We start from the raw sequence: 10066 nt of genomic DNA on the forward strand, positions 1-10066 counted from the left end.
TAAAATAAAAAGACCATAAGTAATGCCTGGGTGTCTCAGTGGTTGAGCATCTGCCTTTGGCTCAGCGCGTGATCCTGGGGTCCTAGAATCAAGTCCCACATCCGGCTCCTCACAGGGAGCCTGCTTCTCCCTCTGCCTATGTCTCTACCTTTATCTTTGGGTCTCCCATGAATAAATATATAAAATATTTTTTAAATAATTAAAAATTAAAAAGACCATAAAAACTCAGAAGCTAAATTAACTTACATTGATGCAAAACTCTAAAAATCATACCAGAATACATTGATGAATCAAAAGATGAACACTGTACGTAAAGGTTTATTTCAGGAGCACAAGGTTTGTTTAGTAGAGAATCTATCAATGTAATTCATTACATTAACAAGTTAAAGAAGAAAAATATGATCATATCAACAGATGCTGAAAGGAATTTTATTAAATTTCAGCATCCATTCCTTTAAAAAGCATCTTAATTAAAAATGGTAATGGAATAGCAAGAGGTATTATCCTAATGGTTAAACAATAAGATTGAAATAAAGAACCATATAGGATGCCTACTGACAATGTTATCATGCATTCAAGAAGTTCAAAAAAAAGAAGCCAACATGGGTGAAATATTGCTTTGCCTTTTTGATCATATGACTGTACCTAAGAACTCAAGAGACTATGATAAAGAATTGTTGGGGCACCCCGGATGGCTCAGCAGTTTAGTGCCACCTTCAGCCCAGGGCCTGATCCTGGAGACCCTGGATCAGGTCCCACGTCGGGCTCCCTGCATGGAGCCTGCTTCTCCCTCTGCCTGTGTCTCTGCCTCTCTCTCTCTCTCTCTCTCATGAATAAATAAATAAAATATCAAAAAAAAAACCCTCAAAAAAAAAAAAAGAATTGTTGGAACTAAAAGTAGATACACAGTAGATGGGGAAATATTTTTTATCTTCTCAAAAAAGTACTGAGAGGGACGCCTGCCTGGCTCTGTTGGAAGAGAATGAGACTCTTAATCTCAGGGTCAAGGGTTTGAACCCCACGTTGGGTGGGTGTAGGGATTACTAAAAAAATAAAACCATCCCCCCCAAAAAAAATCAATGCAGGAAAACCTACTCGCTTTGCTAGCATCAGAAAACACACTGTAAAACCACTGGAATTAAATCAACATGGCTTGGTGTGCGGAGTGGTAGACAAGCCAGGGGCAGCAGGTACTGAATCTGAAAGTAAATTTCAGCATACAGGAAATTTGATTATATGGCCAAAGTTGGCAGTTCAACTCAATGGGAGTGAATCATAGATTTTTTAAAAATATATTTTTTATTATGTAAACTAGGCCCAACCTGGAGCTCAAGCTCACCATCCCAAGACCAAGAGCGAGTGCTCTACCCACTGAGCCAGCCAGGTTGCCCTAGATTTTTTAAATAAAAGCAAAATAGACAAAACTGGAAAACCCAATAAAATTGGACTCCTGGTTTACACCACACACACACAAAAAAAAAACAAATATCAGAGGAATTAAAGTGAACATTGAAGTTTAAATGAAATTAATGTCCTGCTCCCCACCTCCAATCTAGAAAACATGAGTATGCTCTAGTGACTAGAAACCCAGAAACTGGAGAAAAAAAAAAAAAAAAAAAAGCTAAGCATGTTGGACTATCTTAACACCTAACACTTTTCAACAAAGAGGCAAACAATCGCTTGGGGGGAAGTTCTCAACGCAGAAAACAGTTTATATCTCTAGCTATCAGAGAGCTTGAACAAATTAAGAAGGAAAGAACAACCCACTAGGAAAAATTTTACACAGCCATCTAAAAAAAATAATAAAGCATATATTAGAGCTCAACCAGGTGAAATAGTGGCACGCAAAATGTATTGAGTGAAAAAACCGGAATGCACCTAAGGGTATATACTAGGATCCAGTCCTGGCACAATGGCCAAACCCAGTGATCTGTGTGCATGTGCACATGTGCATGTGTGTACTATGCACTCATGATAAAATTGTGCATGTATGTGCCTATGTCATAAAGCTACTCTCATGGTAAATCCTAAGACTATTTGTAAACCAACCAACAAAAATAAACACCAAGAAAGCTAAAAATTAGCTCTAGACTCATCCCCATACATCACAACAAATATGGACCCATACATCCTTTTTTCCTATGCTTGCGTGTATGCTTTTTACACAACATTGAGATCCCAACAGTTATATTGTTCTGATATCTGTTTCTTCCAGTCAACTTTTCTCATATCCCTGGGCATTTTGCTGACATTCTCTCTCCCCAAACACCCTATGCTTTTAAGCCTCTAAGAAACCTGCCACCCGAAGCCCCCAACAGAAAGTCCAGAATTTTGTCCTTGCCAGCTTGCTCCCCTCCCTGGAAGCACGTTTGTGGAGGTCTACCTGGTATGAGTTTCTCGTGTACTCCTCACCTCTCCCGTTAAACTGGGAGGCTCCTTGGGAGCAGGAACTCTGCCTCTTTCATAAGTCTGTCCTCACGGTGCCTAGAATGCACACAGTAGGCACATCATAAGTATCACTATACAAAGTGGTGTAGGCTTCCTGCCTCTTGCACCAAATGATCTCAAAGACGGTACAGATGAAGGAATGATCTGGATGCTTGGATATTGGATGGAGAGGTCAAAGCTGAGAAACAGGCCTGGGCAAGCCCTGGATCACTCAATCCCACCACCTCAGACCCCCTTTCCCAGAGCCCTTCCAAATGCTTGAAAAGGAATAACCCACACGCAGGGCTCCGTGTAGGATATATATTTATATATATAATTGCTCTCATTTTATTGTACTTTATCTTCTTTTTACAGTAGATCTGACACAGGCATTAAATAACTGCAGAGAGAGACCACTGGGGTGAGGGGAATGCAGGAGAACATGGGGACCCGAAGGGAAGAGACTCAGATCCACCGAGAGGGAAGAAGGGAAGGGTCCATCTGAGGGTGGGGTGTGGAGGGTGCAGTGTCAGAAAAGAAATGGACAGTTAGAGAGGGTGGAATGAAGGGCACTATCGCTCAAGAACACCAGAGGCCCCTCATGGAATGTTCTATGGGCACAATGGGGTCGTTTAAAAATGCCGAGGGGTCTGAAGGAGATGGGGGGGGGCCAAGAAATTCAGAGCCTTAGACAGAGGGGCTATTTGCAATGTTCAGGCTGTCATGCAGAGGAGGATGAGAAGGAGGAGGAGGAGGAGGAAGGAGTTAGTGATTAGTTGATAATGTGCTCAGAGAAGCCAGAGAGAGGATGGTGGGGGTAGCTCTGGGCCTGGGGGCAGTGGGGGAAAGGAGGTGAAATAGTCCCACAGCCAGCTGACATTTCCAAGGTGGCCACTGGGGACCCAGCCAAAAAGGCTGCCCCTCCCCCAGGGCTCCGGGGAAGTGGAATTTGAAGGATATTCTGGGAAAACAAACAGGGAGAAGTGAGCCATCAGCAAACACAAAGGCATATTCAGCCTAGGTCAACCCCATCCCTCCGAGGACTGCCTATTTGGGTGACAGGAGAATATTCCAGAAGAGCCAACAGGGACTCCTCTTCCCAACCCTCCTTCCCAGCGCATGCTGTCACCAGAGGGTGAGAAGACAGATGTCCCAGAAAACAGGGAAAAGGCCACAGAGCCACCTGGTCCTTGATGACAAACAGCTGTCTTTCCAGAGGAGGGAATGGGGACAGAGGGGAGGTGGGGACAGACCTGCCACTGCCACCACCACCATCGCCGCTGCCAGAGGAGCCGGATAAGTCAAAAGCCACGGAGACAAGTGACTGTGGATGAGGCAGAAAGTGTGGGAGGGACAAAGAAAGGTGAATGGAGTGTCTGCAAGCTGGCGTGAACAGAATGTGTGTGTTGGGGGTGGATTAGTGTGAAGGCAGGTGTGAAGGGGGTGGGTGTGGTGAGAAGGTGTGAAAGTGGGCAGGTTGAAAGTGGGCAGGTGTGAAGGTTGAAGGTGGGAAGGTGTAAAGGTTGAAGGGGGCAGGTGTAAAGGTAAGATGGTGGGCAGGTGGGAAGGTGTGAAGGTGGGCAGGTGTGAAGGGGTGAAGGGGTGGGTGTGAAGGGGGGCGGGTGTGAAGGGGAGCGGGCAGGCATTTCTGGGGACAGGAGGGGAGGAGACAGCCCACGCACAGCTAAAGCAGAACCAGAACAGTTCCTGACTGGGGCCGCCCTGGGACTGGTCTCCTGCCCCGACCCAGCCAGAACCGGGAGAGGTCGGGGGCTGAAGGCAGGGACTAGCAAGGGCCATCAGGCTGAGTTCACAGGTACAGAACAAAAGGGCGTGAGGCTCAAACAAGTCATAGCTCTGTTATAAAAAATACCTTTGGGGTGGGTGAGGGAGGGATCAGGCAGGGTCAGGGACATTCCAGAAGCATCCATAGGAAAGAGGTGGTGGGGGGGCGGGAGGAAGGGGCCTCAGGTTTTGTTGATGCGGAGTTTGAAGGCCACACGGCCAGCGAACTTGTCTCGCTCATCATCTGTGGCGATGTTGGCGGCGTTGATTCGGCACTCCACATTCACCTCCACATTGGGGGTCACGTTCAGGAACTTCACAGCCACCAGGGGCTGCGTGTAGTTCACCTGGGCCAGAGGAGGAAGGCAGAGGTCCGGGCCCATGGCAACTCAGTGTCCTCCCCAAGGACCCCGTTCCACACCCCCTCCCCCGGGGAGGCATCAGTTGGGGCCTCCCACGGGACTTACGTGGAACCTTTTGCCATAGTAGGGGAAGTACATGAGGTCGATGTTGCCATTGGCAGGGAACATGACAAAGTTGCCAAGATTCTCAGCATCTTCATCTCGCTGGGGGGGGCACAAGGAGGGGAGGGGGAGAGCATGTTAGGGATGCCAGGAACCCAAGAGCTCTCTAGACTTCCCTCCATTTTTCCTTTGCCCCCAAATAATTTCTGTCTTGGATCTGTTTCCCTTGGGCTGTGAGCCTCTGTGAGTGAGTGAGTGTGTGTGTGTGTGTGTGTGTGTGTGTGTGTGTGTGTGTGTGTTTGCCTAAACGCAGGAGGGGGCATCCTGTCTCCTTCATCAGACTGGGAAGTCCTGAAGGGTGCTAATGACGCTGAAGTGGCCCACTGCAGTCCCCACACCACGTTCTTACCCCAGTCTCAGGAATCGGTTTCTGGAGCAGAGCCAAGAGAGAACAGAGAAATGAATCAAGGCTCAGTAGGAAGGGGAGGGTGGAGGCAGTGTGAGTGAAGAAGGAGACTTTCTAGAGCGGAGAGAGGCGGGGTCCAAGGACAGTGAGTGGTGGCAGATGGTGCTAACTACCAGACACCTAGAAAGAACCAGGAGGGTGAGCGGAAGCCACAGTCATCGGGAACTAGATGAGAAGATGAAAGGGCTGGGGCTAGAAGCCGGGGGCCCAGGCTTGGGTGGAGTCAGAGAGGTGGGTGTCTATCCATCTACACAAAAGCAGGTTCCTGCATCCTAGAGAGAAGCAAGAGGGTGGGAGCCCCTTGGCGTTTGAGCCACATTGGCACCCACTCTTACCCCCTTGTCCCTATAGTGACGGGGCCTCTGAGAGAAAAGAAGACACGGAGAGATAAGTGAATCAGGTGGAAACCATGAAGGGCAACAGGTGGGCAGGTGGACGAGGCTCGATGAACTCACCTTCCCCACACAGGTAACATTCATGCTCTGATTTGCTCCTGCGTAGAAGTTGATGACCTGGAGGGAGGAGAGAGAGGGTGAGGAGCCAGAGAAAGAAGATGGAAAGGACACATGCGTTCAGCCTTCCCTCCATGGATCTCAGCCTCCAAAGGCCCCATCTCTCTTGTTGTCCCAGCCACTCAAACATCCCAAAATCTCTCGAGTGCCCATTGGGGAAAGAAAGCAACTGCCAGCAGAGGGTGGCCCCAGCCCACTTCCTGCGTTCTCCCTGGTGACCAAGATCACACATACCCGGTTCATCTTGATGAAGACACAGGGCTGCCCCGTGCTGTACCCATAGTGGGTGGGGTCCCCAATGCCGGAGCAGTCCCCCAGCTGGGTCCGGTTGAACTGGCAGGCACGCTTTGGGTAGTTGAGAACTCCATTATCCGGCTGTTCATAATAGCGTCCAGGGCGGCAGACATCATTCTTTTGGGCTTGGATGGAATCGTTGTAAGCTAAGGAGGTGGGGGGGGGGAGTCACACCAGCTGTCCTGCTCCTAGGGTCCCCCAGTCCCCAGCCCAAGCTCCTACACGGGCACACTCACGCTCCAAGAACTTGTTCAGCTTCTGAACGTGCTGGTCCCAGCTTTCAGTGTCACTGACATTGACAATGACATCGAGATTCTCGGTCTTGGGGCGAATCATCAAGCCTGTAGCCAACATGGGCAGGGGCGGAGAATATATATATATACACACACACACAAATGGATATATATGTATGGACCACACACTGAGGAAAGACGACAGAAATAAGGAGCTGCTGCAGGATGATGGGTGGATGGGGTAAAGATGTGAGATTGTCTTCACAGGAGGAAGATCTAGCACCTTCCCAGATCACAAAGGTCTCAGGTACAGGAAATGAGAAGAAAGGCGGAGTCCAAGCACTTCCCTGCATGTGGTCATTGGGTCATCAGAACCAAGTCTCTGTGAACCATGAGTTATTTTGGGAGGGAGGCTTGGCAGCACAGGAGCAGTTAAAGGCTGGTGGGGAGCTGCATCACTCACCCGGTGTGGCCAGCCGGTCCTGATACTTGGGGGTATGGTCAGACACGGTCTGCAGCATGACCCACATGGTGAGGGTGAACATAGCCGTGAGGAAGCCATAGAAGACGAGGTAGAAGAGGAGGATGAAGGCTAGGAAGGAGGAAATGGAGTCAGGGGGTTCCAGGTCCCCTGTGATGACTACATCTGTCCCCACACACCCTTCTCCCCTCAGAGATTCAACACCCGGACGGGTCACAGAGTCTTGGGGACATCTTAGAGCCTTCCCCCTGGGAGCAAAATGAGACAAGCTGGAAATAGGCAGTTGTGTCTGGCTTCCAGCCACGGCTCCCAGCCCCCTCCAGTCCTAGGGCATAGTGAAGCCCAACCTTGTGGAGGCCACAAGAGGCCTAAATTCTCGTTGCTGGGACAACCCCAAGTATAGGCCACAGTCATTTTGCATCAAATTATGTTCCCAACTTCTCAAACCATTCATGGCCCTGAGAAGGCCCAACATCTGCTACTGCTACATCAGTACTGGTCCTTAAAGCTGTCCAGCGCGATGACTTTAAGCTGACACTGGCCACCACTCACGACTAAACTCTCACACACACCCCAGGAGAGTGGACCCTCACACTCAAATAGCAAACTCTCCTCTCCCCTGGCACCCATGGAAGTCAAAGCTTGGACGCAACTCCTGCCCACCTACCACATCTCTCAGAGCTGCCCAGAACCTTCAACAGTCACCCCACCCCCAGTTCACACACAGCACCCACAAAGCAGAGGTGGAGAGCAAAGGTAGAACGTCCCAGAGCCTTCCCGTGGAGAGCAGGTCCTTGCTGGGCCTGACATGTAAGCACCTGCTGTTTCCACCACCCAGGACCTCCAGTCTTTCCATCTTAGAAGACGCGTTCCCCATGAAGCTTCCCCAGATTGCCCCCCAGCAGTCAGGGACCCCGCCAATCCCAGGGGCTGGACTTCCAGGTCCCCTAAGGCAAGGACGGCACTGGACCCGCCTCAAGGGCCCCCAGTTAGGGGGTGCTGATGGGAACAGCATGCAGTCAGTGTGGATGAAATGCAAATTCAATTGCTTCGAATCCCCAGTTTAACAATTATTTTTGGAAAAATGGCACCCTTCTCCCGCACTCAAGCCCAGCACCAGACCCTCGACTAGAGACCAACCACTCCCTCCACACCGCCTGAGTCCCTCAATGGGCTGGGAAGGCGCCCGGAGCCACGGCAAGCCCACAGACACGCTCTGCCGGAGGATGCACGCTTCTCACCACCACTGGTATCTACTCCTCCCTGCGCCTTGCGACATCCGAGCCCGAGCCCGAAGCATGCAACCTCCACAACCTCCCCGGACCACCCCTCCCCGCCAGCCCCCCACCCACAAAGCAGCCACAGAAAGCTGAGAACGCTCAGCAGTGGAATACTGACAACTTCCGCTGTGAAGAGCCCCCCCACACACACACCCCCAACCTCTCCAAGACCCGCCCCCTCATGAATGTTCCCAGGGTCCAGGGGATGGGCACAAGCTAAAAATAGACGGGCTTGGCTAGCTAGTGAGAGCCAGAGGGAGGGAAGGGGCGCTTTTCTGGGGACGTGGGGGGGCGCCCGTACCGAGCGGACCTGCCCCGAGAGGGAGCGCGAGCGCCGCGGTGCGGACACGCGCGCACAGCCCGCGACCCCCCGGGCGAGGGGGCTCGGCGGGGGGCGGGCAGGCGGCGGTGACCTACTTTCTCCGCCTCCGCAGCGGCCGGCCAGGGAGATTAGACCGGCGATTGGGCCCCCTCCCAGGCCAGAGCCCGGCAGGGGGGCCGGACGCCGGGGACCCGGGGAGGGAGCCGGGGCCGAGCCCGCGGGACCCAGTGCCCCCCGGGCGTCGCCCGGCGGACCCCCGCCCCGCCCCTCGCGCAGCGGGCCCTGCGTACCCCAACTGGTCCCGGTGCGGCCCATGAACTGGTGCGTCCTCGGGTTCCACACGAACTCCTTCCACTCCTCAACCACCTGCCCGCAGCTCTTCTTCTCCTTCTGGATGACCATCTTGGCGGCGGGGGGCGAGTCCCGCGCGGGGCGGGGGGCTGCGGAGAAGCTGGGGTGCGGCGCGCAGAGGCCCCCCACGCTCAGGAACGCGCGGGGAGCAAAGGCAGCGGGGGCGAGGGAGACCCTCCTCAGATAGGCAGCTGCTGCAAATTCCGGGGTGCACCGCCACGCGCTGCAGGCTGCTGGCAGCGGCGGCGTAGGATGCACGGCTCCTAGGCCCCCCAGCTGCGATGAAAAGGGGGACCGTCAGAGCAGGGGAGTTTGAAAGGGGAAGGGGTGCGTTGCAGCCTCACCCCCCCCCAAACCTTCTAGAAACAAAATGAAAACGGATGCAAAAATAGACGGCTGCAAAACCCGAGCGAAACGCAGAAAAAATAGGGGTGCAAGGAGGCCAGGGAGGGGTGGGGGAGGGGGCTGCCCCTAAATCCGAGATGCAAAGAGGCTGTGGAAAGGGGCCGGGGGACCGTTCAAGGCCCTTCAGCCAAGCGGAGACCGCCACACCAGCGGTGGCTGGGCCGCGGGGGTGGGGTAGGGACGCGCAATTGGGAGACGGCCAGGGATGGGGGCCCCCCAGGCGGAGGCTCCGCTCCTCAGCAGTGCGGGGCCTGCGGTCGCGGCGCGCAGTCTTTATACTCGGCGACTGTGGGGGTGTCCGCCCCCTTCCCACCCCCAGAAGCCCCGCCTCCTCGCCGCTGGCCCGGGCGACCTCATGCATATGCAAATATGGAGAGAGGGATTGGGTCCGCCCCCTGCCGCCTCTTTAGGACACGGAGGTCTCTCCCCTCCCCCCGCCCCAGGTACTGGACGGGTTCAGATGGACGGAGCGGTTGGAGGGCGTGTCGGGGCGGAGCGGAGGAAAGATAACCCCGGAGAGATAGGGAGCCGGAGAGGGAAGCCGATCTCTGCCGAGAAGTGGCCCCAGGCCGGCCATTGGAAACTAAGATCTGGAGATGGACAGGGCCAAATGCGAGAGGAATGGAGAAAGAGCCAGAGACCAAGACAAACAGAAGACACCTGCCAGGATGCTGGACCAGACCACACAGAGAAGGACAGACGTCACTACCGGAGGGAAATTCTCCTTGGGGGAGCAGCTACCAGCCCCCACAACGCCTCCTTCTCCACTTCCCCAGCCCCTGGTCCTCTAGGAATTCAGGGGCTTCCTCATGTCCCCACCCACCCTCTGGGCAAAGCCCTTCCCAACATCACATTCCTGGCCCCTAGCATGGCCCTGAGACCCCAGACCTGGACACAGGTCTGCTCAGGTGTTGTGTGTCCCCCCAAGCCCCCATGTCTGAACTCCCCCTTCCCCATTTACCCACTTGGGTCCAGGAGCATTTATTGAGTATCTACAAGAGACCTTGCACAACTCTAACCCTGGGGATGCAAAGTCATGATTCTCC

The 10066-nt window shown here is 53.4% G+C and overlaps 1 protein-coding gene across 1 annotated transcript; it reads right to left on the reverse strand.

The window, feature by feature from the left end:
• Positions 1-2745: 2745 nt before the first annotated feature.
• On the reverse strand, positions 2746-9247 carry ATP1B2 (ATPase Na+/K+ transporting subunit beta 2). Its single transcript, XM_055304817.1, has 7 exons — positions 8555-9247; positions 6645-6773; positions 6185-6289; positions 5889-6094; positions 5598-5654; positions 4680-4778; positions 2746-4559 (listed from the first exon to the last, which is right to left on the reverse strand). Exons 1-7 carry the CDS (start codon positions 8664-8666, stop codon positions 4395-4397), a joined length of 873 nt encoding a protein of 290 aa, XP_055160792.1. The 5' UTR covers positions 8667-9247; the 3' UTR covers positions 2746-4394.
• Between the last annotated feature and the right edge of the window lie 819 nt (positions 9248-10066).

Source organism: Nyctereutes procyonoides, unplaced genomic scaffold (assembly GCF_905146905.1).
Source record: "Nyctereutes procyonoides isolate TBG_1078 unplaced genomic scaffold, NYPRO_anot_genome, whole genome shotgun sequence".
In the NCBI taxonomy this organism is placed as follows: domain Eukaryota; kingdom Metazoa; phylum Chordata; class Mammalia; order Carnivora; family Canidae; genus Nyctereutes; species Nyctereutes procyonoides.